Below are 26950 nucleotides of genomic sequence, written 5' to 3'. Positions count from 1 at the left end.
GTGGAGCTGCCATCTTCTGGTGATTTGTCATAATGACAAATAGAGAGGAGAGGCACCCAGCACACACACACACACACAAAGAGAGAGAGACACATGCACACACACATGCACACATACTAGGGCTTTTAGGAAACATGGATTATTCTTATAACTACATATCTGTCAATCTAAAAGGATGATACTGTTGTAGGTATCAAACAAGTAGGTTTGATCTCAGTAGTGATGAGAAGCGCCATGGAGGCAGAAATGATGCAAGAAGGGGGCTGGAGAGATGGCTCAGTGGTTAAGAGCACTGGCTGCTCTTCCAGAGGTCCTGAGTTCAATTCCCAGCCACCACATGGTGGCTCACAACTATCTGTAGTGAGACCTGGCGCCCTCTTCTGATGTGTGGGCATACATGGAGGCAGAATGTTGGGTACATAATAAATTTTTAAAAAATGATGCAAGAATGTGTTTGGTCCTGGTTTGCTTGCTGGCTGATGCATAGTTAGCTTTCTTTTTTATTTTTATTTTGTTTTTGTTTTTGAGATTATAATTTACATTTCCCCCTTTCCTTCCCTCCCTCCAGATCCTCTCATATGCTCTTCCCTGCTTGCCTTCAAATGTATAGCCTCTTGTTTCACTGTTATTGCATGCATACACGTATGTACTACCTGTGCTTATGTTTTCAGGGCTGGCCATTTGTCACTGGACAACCAATTAGTTTGTTCTTCCCTGGGAAAGGCCACCTCTCCTGCTCCCAGATTTCCTCGGGTGCTTATAGTTCTTTGTGTAGGATTGAGGCCTGGTGGACTTTTCTCTGTCCACTTTGGCATGTCCAGTCCATTGGTGTCATCTTCGTTCAACTCACATTTTAGTGGTCATATTGGTGAGACCTACAGTGTAGCTTCTGTTATCACTAGGAGGTACAATATCACGGCAAATTCCCTGATCCTCAGGCTGTGATAATCTTTCTGCCCCCCTCTTTTGCAGCATATCCTGAGCCTTAGGTGTGGAAGGCTCTGTAGATGTATCCATTGGGACTGGGCTCCACACCTCTGCAATTGGATTGATTGTGGTGGTTTTCTGTCGTGGACTCTGTTACAAAGAGAAGTTTCTTTGATGAAGGGTGAAGACTATACTTAATAATGGGTTTAAGGACAGATGTTTATAGATTGTTGTAAGGGATTATCATAGCTGACTTTCTTATGCAGTCCAAGACCACCTGTCCAGGGATGGTACTGCCTACAGTGGGCTGGGCCCTCCTGCATCAATTACCAAATCAAGACAATCCCACGCAGGCATGCCCCCAGGACAAACTGCTCAAGCTAATTCTTTGAGGCTTCTCCTCTCAGATGACTCCAGGCTGGGTCAAGGTGACCATGAAGGCTCCTTATGGTGTATTCTTCAAAAGAAAGTGCCCTACAAATGTTACCATGGCAAAACCAGGAGCATCTAAAAGTTGGCATGAAGTTGGCATCGTTGTTCAAAAAGCAAGGGTAGACGTCTTGACAAGAGAATTAATGTGTGTATTGAACATATTAATCACCCTGAAAGCAGAAAGAATTTCCCGAGAGGGCTGGAGAGATGGCTCAGTGGTTAAGAGCACTACCTGCTCTTCCAAAGGTCCTGAGTTCAATTCCCAGGAACCACATGGTGGCTCACAACCATCTGTAATGAGATCTGGTGCCCTCTTCTGGCCTGCAGGCATACATGCAGACAGAATACTGAGAATACTGTATACATAAAAAATAAATAAATCTTTAAAAAAAAAAAAAGAATTTCCTGAGATGGTCAAAGAAAAATGTAAGAAAAGGAAAGACAGAACTCAAAAAGGAGAAACCTAAGTTCATGTGAGGTGGCCGCCTGCTTCGTCAGAAATGGGAGAGGTGGGGAAACAGACTGTACTGCTGGGCCTTATGTCTATCTGTTCCTGGAATAACCGATGTTTAAAACAAAACAACAAAACAACAACAAAACACAAAACTCTATTGAAAAAGTAATAATGGTAGTAAATTACCAATCTGGAGATATATATATATTTCCACTTAAGGAGTTTATCTTGGCCCAGCCTTCAAATCTTAGGCCTGGTCTCCCCTACTGCCAACCATTTAAAGACATCCCAAAAGCAAATATCCAAGAGTGGCAAGCAAGGAACAATGTATTAGAAAATAGCCAGATGAGAGGTCTTGCCTTGAACAAAAGGTAGCTGTCTGAGGACAATGCCTGAAGTTGTCCTCTGACTGCTACATACGTGCCCTGCGTCCATACACACGGGCATCCCCAACAAATGCACAAACACATAAGCTTGCACATACAGCCATGTGTGTATGTGCTCACATACACACATGCACACACACTCATCATTCCGATTTATTTATTTATTTATTTTTCAAGGCAGTATCTTACTTCGTATCCCTGGTAGCTATGTGTGCCTAATATTTGGGACATGCTAGATTAGAGCCTCTGATGGTTTAGTGGCTCTGTGGTATCATAGGTTTTTGGTTCTCTCTCTCTCTCTCTCTCTCTCTCTCTTTGCAAAGTCTTCCCAGATCTGGGGAGGAAGCAGCCATGGTAGGAATTCTCTGGTCTGCTGTCATTCAAGAAATCCCTCACATCTCCCATCGGGTAGTGGTGGCTCATGCCTTTAATCCCAGCACTTGAGAGGCAAAGGCAGGTGGAACTCTGTGAGTTCAAGGCCAGCCTGGTCTATAGAGTGAGTTCCAGGACAGCCAGGGATACACAGAAACCCTGTCTTGAAAAACTGAAAGAAAGAAAGAAAGAAAGAAAGAAAGAAAGAAAGAAAGAGGGAGGGGAAGGAGGGAGGGAGGGAGGGAGGGAGGAAAGAAGGAAGGAAGGAAGAAGGAAGGAAGGAAGAGGAAGAGAAAGAAATCCCCCTCTTCAATGATCTCTTATGACACTACACATCTAAAGGAACCCTTTACCATAACGAAATATCACAGTCACGATGTTATCAAGCTGATTCCTTCCAAAGCCTACAAGGTAAGGATTTGTCCTAGGCTTCTCTTCCTGGTTTAGAGCTGACCTTATCTTCCATGTGTCTTCACAAAGTTTTCCTTCTGTTTGTGTTCTACTCACTTCTTTTAAGGACATCACCCATACTGAATTAGAGCCTGTCGTAGTGACCATGAGCCTACCCCATTGTAGTAGAAGGCTGCTTGTTCATTTCCTGACTGCCCAGACTCCAGAAATAACCATACAGAAACTGTATTAATTAAATCACTGCTTGACCTATTAGCTCTAACTTCTTATTGGCTAGCTTTTACATCTTAATTTAACCCATTTCCATGTTTTTTATATTTGACCACAAGACTCGTGGCCTATTGGCAAGGTTCCAACATGTCTGTCTCAGCTCCATGGCTTCTCCTGGACTTTGCCTCCTTTCTCCCCGCCTAACTCTATTCTACCCTATCACGGGCTTGAGATAGTTTATTAACCAATGGTATTCACAGCATACAGAGAGGAAACCCACATCAACCCATTCTAACTTAATCACTGTTTTAACAACTCTACCTCTATCCAGTTATGTTTTGAGGTACTGTGGTGTGTGTGTGTGTGTGTATGTGTAATTCTCTCCCTTGCCTCCGCCCCCTGTGTGCCTTGTGTTTCCCTGGTCTCTGACACTCCTGTTTTCCTCACAGGCTTGGAATTTTCTTCTGCCCACTGCTGCCGTTTATCCAAATGATCACTCTCATCATTATGTTCTATGTCAAAAATGTGAGTTGGACCCAAGGGCAGCCAATTACTTTCCTTTGGTAACGTATGATCTGGTGGGGATCTGAGCTGGAAAGAGGGTATGGGGAGGGGTCAGGAAGCTGTAAGTCAGTGGCTGGAGCGCTGGCACTTGGTAGGGTGCTGAGGAATGCTCCTCAGCCACAGGTGGAAGGGTTCCACTTCTTCCCTCAGGTCAGCTTGATGATGAACTTCCAACCTCCAAGCAAGGCCTGGCGGGCCTCACAGATGATAACGTTCTTCATCTTCTTGCTCTTTTTCCCGTCCTTCACGGGAGTGCTGTGCACCCTGGCCATCACCATCTGGAGGTAGGGGACTGTGGCTTTAGTGAAGATTTAGTGATGGGGTAAATAGATGTCTATTTGTTTTGTTTTTTTGTTTTGGTGTTTTTTTTCCTTGAGACAGGATTTCTCCGCGTAGCCCTGGAACTAGCTCTTGTAGACCAGGTTGGCCTCGAACTCACAGAGATCTGCCTGCTTCTGCCTCCCGAGTGCTGAATTAAAGGTGTGTGCCACCACCGCTTATTTTTAAATGCTGATTTTATTCTCCAAATATGGAGACAGTTGCCGTTGAAATCATAGTTTGTTACTCACACTTCCCAAGAAAGGGAGACTCCGCATGCCATGCAAGGCCACATGAGGAAAAGTCAGAGGTAATCAGGAGGAAGGTAGAATGAGGGACCAAAGCCTTCACTGTCATTTTCAGGGTAAAGAACAGATGAAGCAGAGTAACCAGGCTAGAGTTGGTCACTTTGAGTCTTTACAGAAGGTTCTGCAGTCTTGGGGGCTAGTGTAAGTTGTTGAGACCATGACCTTGGGGTAACTAGGGCCAGGACATGCTCCAACTGTGAAAACCTGTTAAAAGAGGTGGATGTATGTCAGGCATTAGTGGTTATCTTCATATGAAGTCATGCTTTCTAGGCTATTCCTGGGAAAGGAGGTCTCCCCAGAGTCAATAAAACTCTCAGATGACAAACATCAGAGTAAAACCTATGCTTAATACAGAGCTCAGCCCATGTTCCTAGGGTAGCCAGCAAATACAAGAAGCAAGGGACAGGATAAATCCTATCCTGGATTTATTCGACACATTCTACACATCCTACACCATAGTTGAGAGCCATTTCCCAATTTCTGCCAAGTGTTCAAGCTTCCCAGTCTGGGAGAGAGCACTTCTTCCTCACTGAAAAAGAAACTTGACTAAAGGGAACCAGAGGCCTGCTCTGGACTGGCTTCTCCTCCTTTGGCTCCACCTCACTGCAGCCCTGAAGCTTCTGCTCCATGTCTAGCCCCCCAGAGGTCCCTTTCTCTTATGGTCAGGGTTCCCTCTCTGAAGGGGGTCTCTCCATTCCCTTTGAGTCTCAGTTCCAAGGTCAGCTCTAGACCTGGGTATCCCAGTCACCCCTGGCTGCAGGCCCCTTACCCCTTTTCTTTCTCAGGCCACGTTCCACCCATCATTCCATGGCTCACAGTTTACATGTAAGAGCTTTCTTCCATGTATGTATGTATGTGTATCATGTGTTTTCCTGGTACCTACAGAGAACAAAAGAGAACATCAGATTCCCCGGAACTGTTATAGATGGTGTGAGCCACTATGTGGGTGTTGGGAACTGAACCCGGCTCCCCTTATAAGAATAGGAAGTGCTCTGAACCTCTGGGCCATGCCTCCTGCCCCAATCTTTGCTTCTTTTGTCATATCTACTCCCCATCTTCTCTCTTCCTAATCTTCCAGTTTCTATTCATTTGTAACAGCTGACAGCATGTGTAGACGGAAGTTTCTGTCCCACTCGGTCCAGCAGCCATTCAGCCCCAAAGAAACACACAGAGGATTATATTAAATAAACTTATGGCCTATTAGCTCAGGCTTATTAACTAGCTCTTACAACTTAAATTAATCCATAATTCTTGTCTGTGTTTAGCCACATGGTTTGGTATATTTTCTCAGTAAAGCATTCTCATCTTGCTTGCTCTGTGTCTGGCTGGTGACTGACTCTCTGACTTTCCTCCTCCCAGAATTCTCTTAGTCTGGTCACTCCACCTATACTTCCTGCCTGGCTACTGGCCAATCAGCATTTTACTAAACAAATACAAGTGACAAATTTTTACAGTGTACAAGAGCATTCTCCCACAGCAAGCACATGCTCACAGTATCACACCCGGCTTCCATAACTAACAAGCCTCCCACTCGGTGGGTCACATTCCCAAGAAAGACTTTCTGATCACCCCAAAGATATTACTAGATTGTTACCTGGATTCTGGATTGGCCACTGGGGCAGGTGATAGCACTCTAAGTGCTGGTCCTCAGACAGTAGGTGACACCAGGCAAGATTGAGTGGGAGCTTGATGATGTAATCACAAAACAATCCCACACCAGTTCAGAATTATGAATAATAAAAGGGTTATTTATTTAAGGGGAAAACTTACTGTTTTCCACTAGATAACAGTCCTCTGTGTGAACAGGAGCAGAGTCTAGCAGCTGGAAGCAGGAGCCAGAAGCAAGAGAGTGGGCACACATTTACAGCTGTTTTTACAGTATAAGAGACCACGCCCAAGTAGGCTGGTGTCTTAAAGGCTATTGGCTGAAGGAGCAGAATGTGCTCCCACAGCAGGAGCTCTTCCCTCGAAGTGGAGTGTGGGGAGAGCAGGCAAGATTTTCTGTCTCTAGAGTTGGGATCCAGATGGGATCCCTTGATTCTGGAATGCCTTCTACCCCTGAGTCTCAGGCAGCAGATGGCTTTCTGCTTCTTGTTTTCAGACTGAAACCTTCCGCAGACTGTGGCCCCTTCCGAAGTCTGCCTTCCTTCATTCAGTCCGTCTACAGCTGGATCGATACCCTACGACAAAAGTCTGGCTACCAGTGGGTCGTCTGGATCTACCAGAACCTTATCGGAAGTGTGCACTTCTTTTTCATCCTCACCCTCATCGTGCTGTAAGTGGGGATCCTTGGGAAACTAGAGGGAGGGGAAGCTAAATGTTCCTAGGGACCCTCTCATCGAGATGAGAATGGTTCCAGGGATGTTCCTTTGGGAAATAAGGCAAGGAGTATAGGGCAGTGAGCATAGGATGGTCTCTACTCCACCCCGAAGAGATAGTTTTCTGTAAAATGTTGTCTGATGTTTTCACATCTAAATTTTTTTAATGCTTTACAAAGAAAGTATACTTGTTTTCTTCCTTTTTGCTGGGGATATAGCTCAGTGGTAGAGCACTAGCCTAGCATGTGTAAGACCCAGAGGTTAATCCTTAGTACTGGGAAACAAGGAGAACATTAAAATTTTCCAAAAGAATGAAAATATGGGGCTGGAGAGATGGCTCATCAGTTAGAAGCACTGACTGTCTTTCCAGAGGTTCTGAGTTCAATTTCCAGTAACCACATGGTGGCAAAGAACCATCTGGGGCTGGAGAAATGGCTCAGTGGTTAAGAGCACTGCTTGCTCTTCCAAAGGTCCTGAGTTCAATTCCCAGGACCACATGGTGGCTCACAACCATCTGTAATGAGATCTGGTGCCCTCTTCTGACCTGTAGGCATACATGCAGACAGAATACTGAGAATATTGTATACATAATTAGTAAATAAGTCTTTTAAAAAAAGAACCATCTGTAATGAGATTTGCTGCCTTCTGGCATGCAAGCATACATGCAGACAGAACACTGTATATATAATAAATAAATAAAATCTTTAAAAAAAAGAATGAAAATATGCTGGGCGGTGGTGGCACACATCTTTAATCCCAGATCTCTTTAATCTGAGAGGCAGAGGCAGATGTATCTCTCTAAGTTTGAGGGCAGCCTGGTCTATGAGAGCTAGTTCCAGGACAGTTAGAAACCCTGTCTCAGAAAAAAGAAAGAGAAAAAGATAGAAAAAAGAAAGAAAGAAAGAAAGAAAGAGAAAGAGAGAAAGGAAAGAAAGAAAGAGAGAGAGAAAGAGAGAAAGGAAAAAAGAAAGAAAGGAAGAAAGAAAGAAAGAAAGAAAGGAGAAAGAAAATGTGTGAAATTCTTAGAAAAATTAAAAATTTCTTTGGAGCCGGGCGGTGGTGGTGCACGCTTTTAATCCCAGCACTTGGGAGGCAGAGGCAGGCAGATCTCTGTGAGTTCGAGACCAGCCTGGTCTACAAGAGCTAGTTCCAGGACAGGCTCCAAAACCACAGAGAAACGCTGTCTCGAAAAACCAAAAAAAAAAAAATTCTTTGGAGACTGAGAGATATAAAACTGGCTTCATTGACATTTAGGGTATTGCATTTTAATTTTTAAAAATATCCATTTATGACATCTTGTGAAGACTCATCAACATGGGTTCATTTTCCTGCATGGAAGAATAGGCTGGTCGGCTACAGTGCTCTGAGTTTCTCAGCTTAGCCTCCACAACATTAGACAGGGCTGCTCCATGTCGGGGGAGACAGGACTCAAGGGCTCAGACTATTGGAGGCAGCCATGGAGTACAGAACAGTGTCTGTGCTCTGCAGATGTGAGTGACGACTCAGAGATAGGACAGTTCCAGACACACAGCTTCATGCTGCGCAGACTGATGGAGGAGGATAGGACGGTTCCAGACACAGCTTCATGCTGCACAGACCGATAGCGGAGGAAGAGGCTAGAAGCCAGGTCTCCTGGCTCTCATTGATGGTCCCCTCCCCCACTCCCCAGCAACAGCCCTTACTGGGACTTTAGAATGGTAAGCTGGCCTCCTGCCAGGCTTCTCATTCACTGACTTGGCTGCTGTCTCCCCTGTACTTCTGACACTAAACGTGTGTGACAGGGGAAATGTCCTGTAAACTAAGCAATCCTTCAACACCACTGGCACCACGTGGGTAGCCTACCATTTCAGTCAGTTCGATCCTGGACCTGGATGGCATCAACCTCACAAGTTAAGAGTTGGGTCCTGCAAAGCCCATTTTAGGAGCTGGATATGGCAGGGCACATCTGTAACCGCAACACTAGTGGGAGCAGAGACAGAAGGCTCCCAGGAGCTCAGTGACCAACCAGTCTACCTGTTGGTGAGTACCAGGTTCAGTGAGAGTCTGAAAAACAAAATGAGATGGAGAGTAATATAGCAGGATGCCAGATTTTGAACTCTGGCTTCCGTACATGCATTCACAGAAACATGTACACATGCATACACATGAACACACATACAATACAGATTCTCAAGTTCTACTAAACCTATGTATTTGAAAAAAAAATCCAAGAAATGTACATTACTTCAAGTTTGAATAGCACTTGTGCAAATCACATAATCTAGCTACCTATTCAAATTGTGTTTTAAAAATGTGGATTTGCCTGGCCCTTGCCCGGAGAATGTGTGCCCGCTTGATCTAAGGACCAACCGTGATGTAGGACTTACCTCTACCTCCCAAGTGATTCCATGTGCAACCAGGACGAAAAAGAAAATCTAAGGCAGCGGTTCTCGACCTTCCTAATGATGCAACATTTAATACAGTTCCTCATGTTGTGGTGACCCCCAACCATAAACTCATTTTTGTTGCTACTTCATAACTATAATTTTGCTACTGTTATGAATCATAATGTAAATATCTATGTTTTGTGATGATGTTAGTTGATCCCTGTGATGAAAGGGTTCCTTGACCACCCTGAAGGAGTCATGACCCACAGGTTGAGAACCACTGCTCTGAGGTACTTGGCCTTCCTCCCTGTTTTGACTTTTCAGGGACACACTTGGGTCAAAACCCATCTGCAAGCAAATATTCCAATCACTATATACCCCACAGCAACATGGAGCCTCCAAGCACTGTCAAGAGTGCCTGTCATTTTCTTCTCTTCCAGGATCATCACCTATCTTTACTGGCAGATCACAGAGGGCAGAAAGATCATGATCCGGCTGCTCCATGAACAGATCATTAACGTAAGGTTCTCCTGTAACCCCCTCCCCAAATGCCCCCTGCCCCATTGCTTCTCTCAACAGAGTATAACAAAAAAATTCCAAACATATTCCAAAATAGAGAGAATAAATAGTACAATGACTTTCCAGTTCCCATCATCACCCAACATGTGTGCGCATGTGTGTGCTTGTATGTGCAGGTACATGGAAGTGCATGCACATGTGTGTAGAATGGCAGAAGACAACCTTGGGTGTCATTCCTCAGACTCCGTATTTTTTTTCTTTTTTTTCCATTCATATTTTTAGAATAATAAGACAAGGTCTCTTCTTGGCCTCGAAGTTGCTGAGAACTCCAGGCAGGCTGGCCTGTGAGCTCCGAAGACCTGCCGGTTTTCATTTCCTCCCCCACTAGAATTACAAGCACATGCCACCATGCTTGTCTTATATTGGTTCAGACATCAAACCCACTTGTGAGCACTTCACTGACAGATGTCACTTCAGCCACATTGACATTTATATACTCTCATTTCATGCCTGCAGATCTTTGCGTTACTTTTAATACTCTTGAGGTTTTTGCATTAGCTAGCTCTCTCATCCCGGTGACACAATACTCGACAAGAGGCCCCTGGACAGAGGAACTATTTATTTTGGCTCACGTTTCAGTCCATCACGGTAAGGAAGGCAGGGTAGAGTTCATGACGGCAGGAGCATGTGGCAGAGTCTGGTCACGTGTTGGCAGATCAGGAGGCAGAGAAGTTGAACCAGAATCAGAAGCAGGTACCGCCTCCAAAGCCTGCCCCCAGAAGCCCACATCTGCTATTTAGATCATAGTCATGACAGTTCTATGGCCACCCTAGAGAGCACCATTCCTGGGGGTAGCCCTTCCTGCTTGGGGAAGCTCAGAGGCCACAGAAATATTAGCGTGAGCTGTAGTTACACAGTGATTGTTGTTGGGATAATTATTACAAGCAGGATGTGAAAATCAGTGGTTCAAAGTTTAAGGAAAAACAGGCATTAAGTTGGGATGACAATGCCTGTGTGTTGATAATGCCTTTGTGATGTTGGGGTAACCATGCCTATGTGAAGCTGGGGTGACCAGGCCTGTGTGATGCGGGGGTGACAGTACCTGTGCAGAGGAGACAAGGATGCTCACCTGGCTCCGCACACACAGGTGGAGCAGTTCACACCTTCCTGCTGTAGGGCTCCTGGGGAAGTAATCTAGCCTCTTGGGGGAAGAAACACTCTCTCTTGTTTTCCTTTGAACTCTTCAGTCACAGATCTCAGTCAACACAGATAACTTTGAACCTTTTGTTTTTAATTTTATTAGTTATTATTAAATTATTTGTGTGTGTGTGTGTGTGTGTGTGTGTGTGTGTGTGAGTCTGAATACAGGCATATGTGTCTCTTATCAAAAAGGACAACTTGTAGGAGTCAATCCTCTCCTCCTACCAGGGGTTCAAAGGATGGAACTCGGGTCTTCAGGCTTTTGTAGCAAACACTTTTACCTGCTGAGCCATCTTACCTGCCCACATAGAACTTTGATGGGTGAATTATTGTTGATGTCCTTAGGAATGCTAAGTTTTGGCATCTCAGTAGGACTGGAGAGACCCAGGCAAAACTAGTTCATAGAATTAGGACTGGGACAGGGAGCTTGCAAGTAGGGCTCCTGAAGGTCTGAGTCCTGATCCTTGAGACAGTGACACAGAAGTTACAACCAGCATCAAGCTAGCAAAGACGCCACCCCAGCCCACTGGGGAGGGCTTGTCCCTTGGGGGAACCTACGGCAATGCAGGAGAATTCCAGGACTCATCGGCTTTGTTTTGAAACATTCCTTCTCTCTCATCTGTAGAAAGCACAGTGGATGGACATCTCCGTCGGACTTGTGGGACCCCCCTTTGATCCATGCCTTCTTCACCCGGCACCATCTTCCAAGCTTGACTTTTATTTTTCCTTCTTGGCAGGAGGGCAAAGATAAGATGTTCCTGATAGAAAAGTTGACCAAGCTGCAGGATATGGAGAAGAGAGCCAACCCCAGTGCACTGATCCTGGAAAGGAGAGAGGTGGAGGTGAGGCGCCCTTGGGGCCACAGAACACACACTGGCATCCTTGTGACAAGTGCATTGGAAAGCAGACACAAAACTCTAGGGTTTCTGTTTGGTTTTTCGTTTCTGTGCAACAGAGTCTAGTCTTGATGTATAGCCCAGGCTGGCTCCTGTTCTAGCCTCTTGACTTCTGAGGTTACAGGTGTGATTAGCTCCTTCTCTCTATGATCCTGCGCTTTCTGGCATTAAGCATTTCTGTGCTTTTAATTAAAAAATTGTTTATCATCTAATACTTTTATGATTGGCTGTGGTCCAGGAGCTGGGTCACTGTGAACTAAAGAATGCTCTGGCCTCATGGAGTTCACACCTGTTTTAAATCACCCAGGAATATACACGTGTATCCCATTGAATAGTCAACACTATTTTCCAGATCTTTCCCTGGGATGTCAGCAGTCACACCTGTGTCTCCCCAGGATAGATTCTGAAAGTAGGGCTTTCATAATTGTTTAACCATAGCATGATGTCCAACTAATATCATCGCTTTGTCTTCACTGTATCCTGGACATGGTTGCCTTCTGGATATGTTTGGACATTTGAGTTTTGGGGCTTTTCAAGTAGTAAAACTGGTGTTGGATGAAACATTTTATTAAGGACTGTAATAAGTTGTCAGTATATTAATAGTCATTGCTTTGTGGTGCTGTGGATAGAAACCAGGGCCTTGTGCATGCGGGGCAAGTGGTCTACTCCTGAACTACAGCCCGTGTCCTGTTTATTACAAGTATTTTATGGATTTCTGCTCCAAGGATGTGCATCTGCCCCCATAGCATACTGTTAATTAAGCTCATAAACAGATTTTTTTTTTTTTTGCCAATTGCCGTTGGTCTCCTGGAATACACCAGTAAAAGGTGTATTTACATTGACAACATAATTTACTATCTATATAAATTAATACTATCAGTATTGCGCATCTCAAATCCCCAAAAGTCAGGTACCTTTTTCACCCCCAGCAGTAAATATCGATGGAATGAATGCAATATCCATTGCTAAAAAGCCAAACATGCTGGATATTTCTGTGGCTGGCTCTTGGTCTCCATTACCCCTTCATCTTAAAATAGTGCTCACAGATTGTACCAACTGTTCCAACACACCCAGTGTTTGGGTCCCTCCCCCCGCCCCCCCCCCCCACCGCTCCAGTGACACCGCTCTCTGTTTCCTTCATTTACAGCAACACAACCCTTCGTATTTGGAGGATCTCAGCGCTGCTCATGGTGAGTACCAGAACTGCCAAGACAGAGACGTGCAGTGGCGCAGCCAGAAGGGGAGGGTGTGCAGTTGCTCTTCAGCCACAGATCCGACCTCGGATGCATTTGCTTTTGGTCTGGTCTCTAGAACCTGGTTTCTGTTGGTTTCAGGTCACATGTTAGCATGTTACACAAACAGCCAATTGTCATGATGGCAAGACAGCATCGCCAACATCTCCCATTCCTCAGACTCAATCTAGTCAGCGAATCTAGAATTTCCACATCAGCTTCATTCAGTCTGGTGTGTTCACCCACAAACCCATTTCTATGACTGTGAAAAAGTGACAGAACCTTTGGCTGTAGCCAAGCCCCGTGCTTCAGCTACGGTACTGATGATACAACCGTACAGATCATAGGAACTGAGAGTGGGCAGTTCTGCCTGTCAAGTCAGGGGCTAATGCCAGGAGAATGATGCTGGGGAGGAAACAGATAAGCCCACTCACTTTTCTAGACCAGTTATTTATACTTTTGTGTGTGCATGCTTGTGTATGTGCCTGTGTGTGTATGAGGAGGCCAGAAGAGGGAGTCGAGGGTCCTCTATCTCTCTGCCTATTTCTTTTTTTTTTAATTCTTTATTTATTTATTAAAGATTTCTGTCTCTTCCGTAACACCGCCTACCATTTCCCTCCCCCTCTCCCAATCAAGTCCCCTTCCCTCCTCAGCCCAAAGAGCAATCAGGGTTCCTTGCCCTGAGGGAAGTCCAGAGACCACCCACCTCCATCCAGGTCTAGTAAGGTGAGTTTCCAAACTGCCTAGGATCCCACAAAGCCAGTACGTGCAGTAGGATCAAAAACCCATTGCCATTGTTCTTGAGTTCTCAGTAGTCCTCATTGTCTACTATGTTCAGCGAGTCCGGTTTTATCCCAGGCTTTTTCAGACCCAGGCCAGCTGGCCTTGGTGAGTTCCCAATAGAACATCCCCATTGTCTCAGTGTGTGGGTGCACTCCTCACAGTCCTGAGTTCCTTGCTCGTGCTCTCTCTTCTTCTGCTCCTGATTTGGACCTTGAGATTTCTGTCCGGTGCTCCAATGTGGATCTCTGTCTCTGTTTCCTTTCATCGCCTGATGAAGGTTAATATTCAGGAGGATGCCTATATGTTTTTCTTTGGGTTCTCCTTCTTATTTAGCTTCTCCAGGATCACTAATTATAGGCTCAATGTCCTTTATTTATGGCTAGAAACCAAATATGAGTGAGTACATCCCATGTTCCTCTTTTTGGGTCTGGCTTACCTCACTCAGGATAGTATTTTCTATTTCCATCCATTTGCATGCAAAATTCAAGAAGTCCTTGTTTTTTACTGCTGAGTAGTACTCTAATATGTATATATTCCATACTTTCTTTATCCATTCTTCCATTGAAGGGCATCTAGGTTGTTTCCAGGTTCTGGCTATTACAAACAATGCTGCTATGAACATAGTTGAGCATATACTTTTGTTGTATGATAGGGCATCTCTTGGGTATATTCCCAAGAGTGGTATTGCTGGGTCCTGGGGTAGGTTGATCCCGAATTTCCTGAGAAACCGCCACACTGCTTTCCAAAGTGGTTGCACAAGTTTGCATTCCCACCAGCAATGGATGAGTGTACCCCTTTCTCCACAACCTTTCCAGCAAAAGCTATCCTTGGTGTTTTTTATTTTAGCCATTCTGACAGGTGTAAGATGGTATCTTAAAGCTGTCTTGATTTGCATTTCCCTGATTGCTAAAGAAGTTGAGCATGACCTTAAGTGTCTTTTGGCCATTTGAAGTTCTTCTGTTGAGAATTCTCTGTTCAGCTCAGTGCCCCATTTTATAACTGGGTTGATTAGCCTTTTACAGTCTAGTGTCTTGAGTTCTTTATATATTTTGGAGATCAGACCTTTGTCAGTTGCGGGGTTGGTGAAGATCTTCTCCCAGTCCGTGGGTTGCCTTTGTGTCTTAGTGACAGTGTCCTTTGCTTTACAGAAGCTTCTCAGTCTCAGGAGGTCCCATTTATTCAATGAGGCCCTTAATGTTTGTGCTGCTGGGGTTATACGTAGGAAGTGGTCTCCTGTGCCCATGTGTTGTAGAGTACTTCCCACTTTCTCTTCTATCAGGTTCAGTGTGTTCGGACTCATATTGAGGTCTTTAATCCATATGAACTTGAGTTTTGTGCATGGCGATAGGTATGGATCTATTTTCATTCTTCTACAGTTGACATCCAGTTTTGCCAGCACAGTTTGTTGAAGATGCTCTCTTTTTTCCATTGTATACTTTTAGCTCCTTTATCGAAAATCAGGTGTTCATAGGTTTGTGGGTTAAAGTCAGGGTCTTCTATTCAATTCCATTGGTCGACTTCTCTGTTTTTATGCCAATACCAAGCTGTTTTTAATACTGTAGCTCTGTAATAGAGTTTGAAGTCAGGGATGGTAATGCCCCCAGACGATCCTTTATTGTATAAGATTGTTTTGGCTATCCTGGGTTTTTTGTTTTTCCATATAAAGTTGATTATTGTCTTCTCCAGATCTGTGAAGAATTTTGATGGGATTTTGATGGGGATTGCATTGAATCTATAGATTGCTTTTGGTAGAATTGCCATTTTTACTATGTTGATCCTCCCAATCCAAGATCAAGGGAGATCCTTCCATTTTCTGGTGTCCTCTTCAATTTCTTTCTTCAAAGACTTAAAGTTCTTGTCAAATAGATCTTTCACTTCCTTGGTCAGAGTTACCCCAAGATATTTTATGCTATTTGTGGCTATCGTGAAAGGTGATGCTTCTCTGATTTCTCTCTCTGTTTCCTTATCCTTAGTGTATAGGAAGGCAACTGATTTTTTGGAGTTGATCTTGTATCCTGTCACATTACTAAAGGTGTTTATAAGCTGTAGGTGTTCTTTGGTAGAGTTTTTGGGGTCCCTTATGTATACTATCATATCATCTGCAAATAGCAAAAGATTAACTTCTTCCTTTCCAATACGAATCCCCTTGATCCCCTTATGTTGTCTTATTGCTATTGCTAGAACTTCAAGCACTATATTGAAGAGGTATGGAGAGAGTGGACATCCTTGTCGTGTTCTTGATTTTAGTGGGATGGCTTTGAGTTTTTCTCCATTTAATTTAATGTTAGCTGTCGGCTTGCTGTAAATAGTTTTTATTATATTTAAGTATGACCCTTGTATCCCTAATCTCACCAAGACCTTTATCATAAAGGGGTGTTGAATTTTGTCGAATGCTTTTTCAGCATCTAATGAAATGATCATATGGTTTTTTTCTTTCAGTTTATTTATATGATGGATTACATTGATAGATTTGCGTATGTTGAACCAGCCCTGCATCTCTGGGATGAAGCCTACTTGATCATAATGGATAATTTTTCTAATGTGTTCTTGGATTTGGTTTGCCAGTATTTTATTGAGAATTTTTGCGTCGATATTCTTGGGTGAGATAAGCCTGTAATTCTCTTTCTTGGTTGGGTCTTTGTGTGGTTTTGGTATCAGGGTAACTGTAGCTTCATAAAAGGAATTTAGCAATGACTCTTCTGTTTATATATTGTGAAATACATTAAGGAGTATAGGTATTAGCTCTTCTTGGAAGTTCTGGTCGAATTCTGCATTGAAACCATCTGGTCCTGGGCTTTTTTTGGAAGGGAGATTTTTGATAACAGTTTCTAGTTCTTCGCTACTAACAGGTCTATTTAGATCATTCACCTGGTCTTGGTTTAGCTTTGGTATATGGTACTTATCTAAAAAAATGTCCATTTCTTTTGTATTTTCCAGTTTTGTGGCATATAGGCTTTTGTAGTAAGATCTAATGATTCTCTGAATTTCCTCTGTGTCTGTGGTTATGTCCCCCTTTTCATTTCTGATCTTATTTATTTGCGTGTTCTCTCTCTGTTGTTTAATTAGTTTGGATAGGGGTTTGTCGATCTTGTTGATTTTCTCCAAGAACAAACTTTTTGTTTCATTGATTCTTTGGACTGTTTTCTGTGTTTCTATTTTGTTGATTTCCGCCCTCAGTTTTATTATTTCCAGTCTTCTACTTCTCCTGGGCATGTCTGCTTCTTTTTTTTTCTAGCGCTTTCAGGTGTGTTGTTAAGTCCCCAATGTATGCATTCTCCGTTTTCTTTAAGTGGGCACTTAGTGCTATGAACTTTCCTCTTAGCACTGCTCTCATTGTGTCCCATAGGTTTGAGTATGTTGTCTCTTTATTTTCATTAAATTCAAAGAAGACTTTAATTTCTTTCTTAAATTTCTTCCTTGACCCAGGTGTGGTTCAGTAGTTGACTGTTCAGTTTCCAGGAGTTTGTTGGCTTTCTAGGGGTAGCATTGTTGTTGCCTTCTAACTTTAATCCGTGGTGATCTGATAAGACACAGGTGGACACTGATATTTTTTTTTGTATCTGTGGAGGTTTCCTTTGTTTCCGAGTATGTGGTCAATTTTCCAGAAGGTTCCATGAGCTGCAGAGAAGAAGGTATATTCTTTCCTATTTGGGTGGAATGTTCTATAGATGTCTGTTAAGTCCATTTGCTTCATTACCTCCAATAATTCTCTTAATTCTCTTTAGGTTTCTGTCTGATTGACCTGTCCATTGGAGAGAGAGGTGTGTTAAAGTCTCCTACTACTAGTGTGTGTGGTTTGATGTCTGCCTTGAGTTATAGTAATATTTCTTTTATACAAGTGGGTGCTTTTATATTAGGGGCATAGATATTCAGGATTGAGACGTCATCCTGATGAATTGTTCCTGTTATGAGTATAAAGTGTCCATCTCGATCTCTTCTGATTGATTTTAGTTTGAAGTCAGTTTTGTTAGAAATTAGTATGGCCACACCTGCTTTTTTCTTAGGTCCATTTGCTTGAAACACTTTTTCCCAACCCTTTACTCTGAGTAGATGCCTGTCTTTGTGGTTGAGATGTGTTTCTTGCAAACAGCAGAATGTTGGATCCTGTTTTCGTATCCAATCTCTTAGGCTGTGCCTTTTTATAGGTGAATTGAGACCATTAATATTAAGTGATATTAATGACCTGTTTTTCTTATTGTTTTTGGTAGTAGAGTTTGTGTGTCTCCCTTCTTTGAGTTGTGCTGGTGAAGGGTCGCTAGATGCCTGAGTTATTGTAGGCAGTGTTGGCAATGTTGGATTCCTTGGGTTGCGATTTTCCTTCTATTACTTTCTGTAGGGCTGGATTTGTGGCTACGTATTGTTTAAATTTGTTCTTATCCTGGAATGTCTTGTTTTTTCCATTGATAGTAAACAATAGCTTGGCTGGGTATAGTGGTTTGGGTTTGCATCCATGGTCTCTTAGTTTCTGAAGTACCTCTATCCAGGACCTTCTGGCTTTCATGGTTTCCATAGAGAAGTCAGGTGTAAGCCTGATCGGTTTACCCTTATAAGTCACTTGCCCTTTTTCCTTTGCAGCTCTTAATATTCTTTCTTTAACCTGTATATTTTGTGTTTTGATTATTATATGGCGAGGGGATGTTTTTCTTTGATCCAGTCTGTTTGGTGTTCTGTATGCTTCTTGAATATTCAAAGGAATATCTTTCTTTATGTTGGGAAAGTTTTCTTCCATAATTTTGTTAAAAATATTTTCTGGGCCTTTGAGCTGTGACTCTTCTCCTTCTTCTATTCCTATTATTCTTAGGTTTGGTCTTTTTATTGTGTCCCATATTTCCTGAATGTTTTGTGATGAGAATTTGTTAGCTTTGCTGTTTTCTTTGATCAGTGCGTTTATTTTCTCTATGGTGTCCTCAGAATCTGAGATTCTTTCTTCTATCTCTTGTATTCTATTGATTATGCTTGTTTCTGTAGACTCTGCTCGTTGACCTAGATTTTCTATATCCAGCTGGTCCTCAGTTTGTGTTTTCTTCCTTGCTTCCATTTCAGTTTTCAATTCTTGAACTGTTTCCATTACCTGTTGGATCATTTTTTCTTGGTTTCCCAGGGTATCATGTACGTATTTACTCATTTCTTCAAACTTTCTGTTATACTTCCCATCCAGTTCTATAAGGGCGTTTTTTTTTTTTTACATGTTGTTTAAGGGACTCTATTGCTTTCATAAAGTCAATTTTTTTCCACTTCTTCTGGTTAGGGTGTTCAAGTCCTTCTGTTGTAAGATCATTGGGTTCTGGTATTTTCATGTTGTTTTTCAGATTATTGGGTGAATTCTTGCCTTGGCACCTGCCCATCTCCTCCTATCGATGCTATCTAAGGGGTCTTTTAAAACAGGAACGGGTTTCCCTGCTGGCCAGGGGCTCCTCTTACAAAATGCCCTCGCTCTGTTTCTTGGCTCCTGCCAGGGGCCAAGATCCCTCTCACCCCTCAGAAGGGTCTTCAGGAACAGGAACAGGCTCCCCGTTTGCCAGGGACCTTGCAACAAAAGGCCTACCTCTTTGATTTAACTGTAGTGGGGCAATCTGCTCTCGGTGTTGTGTGCCGGTCCTCTGCCTATATCTTTGAGGCTGGAGCTCTCCCCGAACCTGGAACTTGAATTTTCTTGGCTACTCTGGAAACCAGCAGGCTTCAGTAATCCCCCTGCCTCTGTCCCCATTATATCAGGGTTTATAGGAATGTGTGGGACATCTGGCTTGGTACCTGGGCCAAACGCTAGTCCTCATGATTCTACAACAAGCACTCTGACCACTCAGCAACCTCTCCAACCCTGCATTGGTTTTTTTAAAATAGTATTTACCATCAACAGTCAATAATGGAGATCAAGGGGAAAGACTAAAATCTTAAAAAGGAGGCAGGAAGGACGGCTTGAGAGCTTTCCCTTGAGGAGATGGGGCTGTGTGTATGTGCGTTAACTTCTCTTTCCTGTGTCAAACCCAGACCTGCGAATGAGGCGATCAGTGCAAGAAGAGAATCCAGACGTCTGATGACGGTTGTGTGTTGTGGCAGCCAGATGGCAGTCAAAACAAGAAAGACGATGAAAATAAATGGGACAGCCTCCCTGACGGCTGGACCTTGGGAGCTTCTCAGGAGTGGAATCTAAGCCCGAGCCAAGAGGACTCTGACCCACAGTGCAGATGGCTCTATAAAAGAGGGCACACTTACTTCTCTTCCAACCAGGATTGCTGATTTTTTTCCCAAAACAAAGTACTTAAAATTTTCCAATTAAAACTATTAAAATATTGGGATTATCCCACAAACACCTGGGAAGAGGTAGCCTGCAAATATTGCACTTTTATCTTTAAGAAATATGTATTTGCATGATGGAGCCTTTAAAAATCTCTCTTCCTAGACCTGGCAATGGTTTAAAAACTGGTGCTCAGAAAAATGGTCCACAATGAATAAAAATGTGATCCTTGATCGGGGATGCAAAAATCTCTGAATGGCGTGACTTGCATTTATTTGCTCTGACTTTGAACTAGAAACAGTCCCATGTCACCTAAAGCTGAAGTGTAGTGAAAGGTCTTGCAGCTGAACTTTGTCTTTATTGAGTATGAGAGTCTTGGGGCTGGACTAGATATAGGAGAGGTGGAGGAAAAGAATGAGACCTTGTCCCTAGGAGAGTGTATGCATGGTCATTGTTATGGTTTGAATCTGAAGTATCCTCTGTAGACTCATGTTTTGAATGTGTGTTCCCTGACTGGGGAGACTGTGGAACTTTTAGGACATAGACCCTTGATGGAGCAAGCAGGTGATTAGAGGCAGGCCTTTCAAGGATATTCCTGGCCCCAAGTTCCTGCTTGTAGTAATAAGAGCGGTGGGGCTCGTCCCCAGCACCCCGGCTCCCTGCTAGCTCATGCCCCGAAATAACAACACACAAACTGTATTCATTTAAACACTGCTTGGCCCATTTCTATCTAGCCTCTTCTAGGCTAATTCTCATATATTAATCTAGCCCATTTCTAATCATCTGTGTGTAGCACCCCAAGGTGCGCTTATCGGGAAGATTCTAGCATACGTCCATCCTGGGTCAGAGCTTCATTGCGTGTGTCTGCCCGGGAGCGGGGCATAGCGTCTCTTCTGAGGCGTCTGCTCCCGAGAGGAGAGCTGTCGAGTCTCTGAGCTCACTTCCTCTTCCTCCCAGCATTCTGTTCTGTTTACTCCACCCACCTATGTTCTAAACTATGAGCCCAAGCAGTTTGTTTATTACTTAGCCAATGAAATCAACAGATTGATATATGACACTCCCACATCACCTGCTTTACTCTTCTCCTTGGTCAGCCATGATGAGAACATCTGCCACACGCTCCCACTGCCACAAACTGCATTGTCTTACCAAAGTCATCCTTCTGAAACTGTGAACCAAAATAGATAATTCCCTAAACTGCTTCAGTCAGGCATTCTGTTACAGCAAAGTCAACTCGATACAGTCATCAGAGTCTCGCAAGTCAAGTGAGAAATTAGGGTGACATGTAGAATCCACGTGTGCACGTGAGATGAATATGTACATGAGGAGACGTTTTTGCAAATCTGTCAAATGATCCTGAAGGCATGTAACTGTCCTTAAAACTGGAAGCTAAGCTAGACTCACCTCTAAAGGGCCACCATGTCTCAATAGTGCTATAGACTGAGGACCAAGCCTTGAAACGTGTATTGGACTGGGGAAACACCTACCCAAATCATTGCACTTCCCAACAGTCAACCAAAGGCTGGAGAACCTTGGCTTATGGCTGGAAAATGGTAGCTTCATGCTTACATGTGGAAAAGGATAGCTTCTTTTGAATCCTGCAGGGTCTTACCTCTTAGTGGCTGCAGCACACACCCACTTCATGTCTTAGAAGGCAATGATGTAGAGTTCAACTCTGAAAGGAGAAGCTGAAATAATATACCACTTGCCCATGTCTTTGTAATCTTTAACTCGGAGCTACGTGGAAGGAATTAAATGCTTCAGTATGGTGGCAGGCAGCACTAATATCTAACTGGGTTCTCACAGCTGGAGCTTCTGTGAGACATTTAAGTGAGACAGAGACGGAGAGATGGGGACAGGGTGCACCAGCGCCCTTGTTCTGCTTGCAATTCCACCTGTGTACAAGAGCATGGCTTATTCCCGTGGTGTATGGCGGTGTCCCATGCCGCCGTCCCATGCTGTAGTTTTTACCTTTCATTACCTGGTGCTCACAAATTACAGAACCTAGTTTGTGAGGTTGGGGATGAAATCCTGGAGTTTGCAGTCCTCATATCGAGGCCACACCCTGAGCAACCCGTTAGAACCCTCCCACTCCCCACTCTTATTTGTTCCCTCCTTAAGTAGCATAGTATTACACTCCAGTTTTGGAGGAAACTTTCCACTACTCCTTTGAACCTCATCGCATTATCTCTGTGGCACAATGCGGGGCGGGGGGACGATGACACAAATTGTGTGACTACCATTTGGCTTGTGGATGGGAACTCACACTCGGGTTTTGATTTGCCTGCAGTCTCATTGCTAGTGAAGGACAGAACTGAGGACAGCATTGGCTCTCCACATCCCCACATCCTTGCCAACACTTGTCATTTGGTGTTTTGATGATAGCTATGCTGATGAGATGGAATCTCAAGGCCATTTTAGTTTGCACTTCCCCGATGGTGAAGGATGATGAACGTTTTTTTTCAAATACTTATTTGTATTTCTCCTTTTGAGGGCCGTTCATCCAATCCATTAGTCATTACTGGCTAATGGATTTTAGTGTGTGCGTTTTTGCAGTTCTTTAGATTCCAGTTATTAACCCTGGTCAGATGTTTCTCTGTTGAATTCTCTATCTTGGCTCCTCTGTTGAGAATTGATGATATAAATATAAATCTATTTTGGGAAAACATTCCATATCAGGTTAAAGTATTTTTTCCTCTTGTTATTTTTGATAGTACAAGATTGTACTGATTGGAATTTTTATTTAGTTTATTTGTAATGTTGAGCAATGGATCCAGAGCCTTCTGTATGCTGGCCAAGTATACAGCCACTGAGCAGCCCAGCAGCCCTTGAACACTATCTGAAGAGGTATTTAGAACTCTTTATATTTATCCTTGCAGTTCTGACATGTTTCCCCTGCGCTCATCTCCAGCTAAGGGGCGATCATCAGGCATCGGTCTGCTCTCGTTATCTCCTGCCCTTTCTCAGGGCAGTGAAGTCACCCTTGTCTTCTCCGGTTTTGGCACAGCTTCCTACTCCCCCTACTGAGTGCTAGGGGCGCAGGTACACACCACCATGCCTAGTTCGTGCACTGCTGGGGTTGAACACAGGGTTCCCTGCATGCCTTGCAAGCACTGTACCAACTGAGCCACATCTCCAGCCTTGTGAACGCTGGGATGGCAAAAGGCATCTGCGATACCTTTCCTAGTGTGAAGCTGGTTGAACATTGACAGGGCTTTGTATTTTCCTACTGTTGACATATCAGGGTATTGCCACAGGCAACGGTGCAGGAGTAACTGCCAGCGCTTTGATTATTGTGCTGTCCCTGATGGAAGCACTTTAACTCACTGGCTTTATGAAGCAGGAATTAACCCCACCTTACAGAAGAGGAATCTGATGTTCAGGAGCTGTGCCACTGGCCAGGGTCATATACACCCTAAGTGACTGAACTGGAAGGCAATACCTACCCAGTCTGTCCCAGCCCCTAAGCTTCATAAAACTAATGAGACAGCACACAGGCCAACAGAACTGCATCTGGGGGTCTGTACGTACTGTCACCCATTAATACGTACTGTCTCCAAAAAAATTTCTGCATGTAACAAATTGTACACACATAACTGATCTCCATACCTCTTGCCATCCCTTCAGCTAGCTCTTATTTTCTTTATATATTTAACACTCTTATGTTTTTGCATATGTGTGTCATGTGTTTATGTATGTTCACATGTGAGTGGGCACAAGTCTAAGTGGGAGTACATATGCACATGTGTGCTGTGCATTCAAGTAGAAACTGGAAGTTGACATTGAGTGTTTCCCCCCATCACTTTCCACCTTATATATGGGGTCAGGGTCTCTCCCCAGATCCGAAGCTGACTCCTTTGGCTTGTCTAACTAGCTAGCTTACCATGGGGACTTCCTATCTAGGATTGCCAGTAGGCCACCACACCCACCCAGCTTTTCTGTGGGTTTTGGGAATCCATCTCCTTAGTTCTATTCATTTTCAACCAGCATTAGTGGGTTGTAGCAAAAAGATGAAAAAAAAATGGAGTTGGAAGCCTAGATTTCCGGGGTCCTATTTGTCACTCATCACATCAGTAACCTTCAGCAAGTTCTTTACTCTTCCTCAGCCTCTTCCAGTCCCTCACCTTAGAAAACAGTAACATGCTGGGCAATGGTGGCATACGCCTTTAATCCCCGCATTTGGGAGGCAGAGGCAAGCAGATCTCCGTGAGTTCAAGGCCAGCCTGGTCTACAAGAGCTAGTTCCAGGACAGGCTCTAAAACTACAGCAAAACCCTGTCTCGAAAAACAACAAAACAAAACAAGCAAAAAAAGGAATAGAATCCCCTGAGAATCAAATGAGACCATGAAATGCTTTGAAATGTCTAACCTGAGAGCTGTAGAAGAAAGATTAGATTTCAGAGTCAAAAGACCCTGCCTCCTGGCTTCTCTGGATGTGTGGCAGAGATGGTGGCTCATGTGCTGGAGCTGGGGGTCAGGAGGCTTACCTGAGGTGGAGAGTCCGGATCCCAACTGTGATGGCCTTGGTCCTGAGCACACTGTTTCTTCAGCACAACCACAAGTTATCACAAGTCATGGCCCTCCTTGAGGAACCAAATCAAAACCATCAGGCCAGATTTGAGAGATTCACACATTGGAGAGCTTGACTGACAGGAAGAGTGTGTTCAGAGGCGGGTTGCCCACTCTCTCAGTGCCGACAACCTTCACTACTGTCTACTGTGGGCTGCTTGGTGCTGTTGTTTACTTGTGAATTATTGAGACACAGGTCTCACATTTCTCCAGCTGGCCCTCAACATTAGGTAGCTGAGAATGCTTTTGCACTTCTGATGCTTCCACTTCCACTCTTTGAGTACTGGGATTACAGGTATGTACTCCCGTGCCTGGTTATGTATTGCTGGGATTGAAGCCAGGCTTTCCCACATGCTGGGCAAGCTCTCTACCAACTGAGCTACATTCCCAGCCTCGGGCCACGTTTCAAATGCTGGTATATGAAACGGAAAGGAAGCGTAGTAATACTCTCAGATGAGGAGGGTCTGGTGAGCTGGTTAGAAAGTGCTGAGCAAGGAGTTTCAGAATCTAGTCTCCAATGGGCTGATGGAAATCCGATCAAGTTGGGGGGTTTCTGCCAAAAAAAGGCTTACTTCTAAGTAATGAAAGTTTGTTTCTGGTGAAGAAGAGAAATAGAATCCAACAATGACAAGACAAAGCCAGGCACAGCATCCTCTGGCTGTAATCCCATCATTCTAGAGGCTGAAGCAGTTAGTCCACAATGACTTTGAGAGACCAGTCTGGGCTCCACAGGCATGGCAAGACTGTGTTAGATGCATAAAGATGTGTCCGTGGTTATGCAGAGACACACACAGGGATACGACATCAACACAGCTTCAGAGTCCTGAGCAGGGAGGTGCACGGCACTCAATGTGGGAATTTATGATTTATCAGATGTAAATTCTTGCTAATTTATTAGTTTTTTACTCTGGTAATTTTCAACAAAAATAATGTAATCCTGAAATGATGATAATGGGAAAAAAATACTAGGTAACACTTGGTTTTCCTCTGTGGCCTCAAATTTAAGGGCAACAGCTGTAGCTAATGAACAGTACTGCCTTTTAATACAGATCAGAAGTCCAGTTTTTCCAGAGTGTCATTTTTTGCAACCTAAAGATGTTTTTATCATTTACTTTGGTTTAAAATAACAACCCTACATCAAGAAGTCGGCAGCCGATATCTCTAAGATGAACTAAATGCTACTCAAAACATTTCAGCCTTTCAAACGAACATCCTTAAGTGAATGCTGACGATTAGTATTTTTTTCTTTTTTCAGTTAAAGGGTTTTTCTTTTTGCAACACCCTTTCATGTAATGGCAATAATTAATCTAAGTTATAAGAGCTAGTTAGAAACAAGCCTAAACTATAGGCTGAGCTTTTATAATTAATAAGTCTCTGAGTCGTTATTGGAGAGCCAGTGGTCCCAACCCCACCCCCCAAAAAATCAGCCTATAAGACCCCATTTTCTCAGACCCAGATTCTAAGTTACAGCCCAGACTAAGCGTCCCAAGGGAGCTCTAACAGCATGTACTAACACTTTCTCAGGATTCACTTGAGCCCAGGTCCCATTAGCAAAGAACTTGAAGTCTTAAATTCTACTTGGTGAGTCAAGGGCAAAATGGATTTGGAGGGACATCAGGAGGCTCTCAAGTCTCCAGAAGGTTGCAGCCCTTCCAAGGGCCAACCCACTCTGTCACATGCAGGCAGCCATTTTCAAGGCCTCACTTGGTCATAGTGACATGCTTAGATATTTAATACATGTTAAATTTCTCCCGAGAACTTCCTTGGGGTTGGGGATAGAGCTCAGTGTGGAGTATACTCTTAGTGTGAGTTCAATCCAGCACCAAAAACTAAAACAGAAACCAAAAGTTTTAAATATTGGAGACTTAGGTGGCAAGGCTAGATTCCAAATGGAGATCCTCCTGCCTCTGCTACCCAAATACTTGGGATTACAGATATACACCATCACAGTCAGCCTAAAGTTGACCCACATGCCCCTGCTAGCTTCCCCCTCCCAACCCTCCCTTTCAGTCCCATCCGTGGCTTTTGTCAGATCCACAACCTAGCCTCCTTACAGCTGGGTCTCCTGAGGCTAACCTGTAATCTCAGCTACTTGGGAATCTGAGAGGTTTGTAAGTTTATGGCCACCCTGAACAACTTAGTGAGACTCTACCTTCAAGAGGCTACGGGGCAGTTAAGAGCCTAGGACAGGTGCTCAGCAAGCCTGATGACCCGGATTCAGTCTCTGGGATGCACACAGTGTAAGGACAGGGCTCAGGCAGGCTGTCTTGTGATCTCCACTCACACCTACAGTAAAGGTCCTTTAACATTTTTGACTTTGTTTGAAATGGGTGTTTCTTTGTATAGTTCCGGATGTCCTGGAATTCACTCTGTAAACCATGCTGGCCTGAACTCAGAGATTTGCCTGCCTCTGCTTCTAGAGTGCTGGGATTATAGGTGCACCACAATTGC

The 26950-nt window shown here is 43.8% G+C and overlaps 1 protein-coding gene across 4 annotated transcripts in view; it reads left to right on the top strand.

Moving 5' to 3' along the window:
• The window catches only part of Tmc5 (transmembrane channel like 5), a 95097-nt gene extending 74923 nt beyond the window's left edge, over window positions 1-20174 (top strand). For 3 of the 4 annotated variants that reach the window (XM_041666699.1, XM_041666695.1, XM_041666696.1), the window contains exons 15-22: window positions 3642-3717; window positions 3907-4040; window positions 6484-6657; window positions 9507-9585; window positions 11523-11627; window positions 12829-12871; window positions 17422-17457; window positions 19685-20174. In XM_041666699.1, the coding sequence (XP_041522633.1) occupies window positions 3642-3717; window positions 3907-4040; window positions 6484-6657; window positions 9507-9585; window positions 11523-11627; window positions 12829-12871; window positions 17422-17457; window positions 19685-19731 (694 nt within the window). In that variant the 3' untranslated portion in view covers window positions 19732-20174. The remainder of the gene's footprint in view (window positions 1-3641; window positions 3718-3906; window positions 4041-6483; window positions 6658-9506; window positions 9586-11522; window positions 11628-12828; window positions 12872-17421; window positions 17458-19684) is intronic. The other variant, XM_041666700.1, reaches the window with a different exon arrangement.
• The last annotated feature ends 6776 nt before the right edge of the window (window positions 20175-26950 follow it).

This window comes from Microtus oregoni, unplaced genomic scaffold, assembly GCF_018167655.1.
Source record: "Microtus oregoni isolate MIOR12 unplaced genomic scaffold, Mior012 000016F_ref0000370, whole genome shotgun sequence".
In the NCBI taxonomy this organism is placed as follows: Eukaryota; Metazoa; Chordata; class Mammalia; order Rodentia; family Cricetidae; genus Microtus; species Microtus oregoni.
The sequence above is the reverse complement of the archived record's forward strand: the minus strand, read 5'-3'. Positions and strand labels throughout refer to the sequence as shown.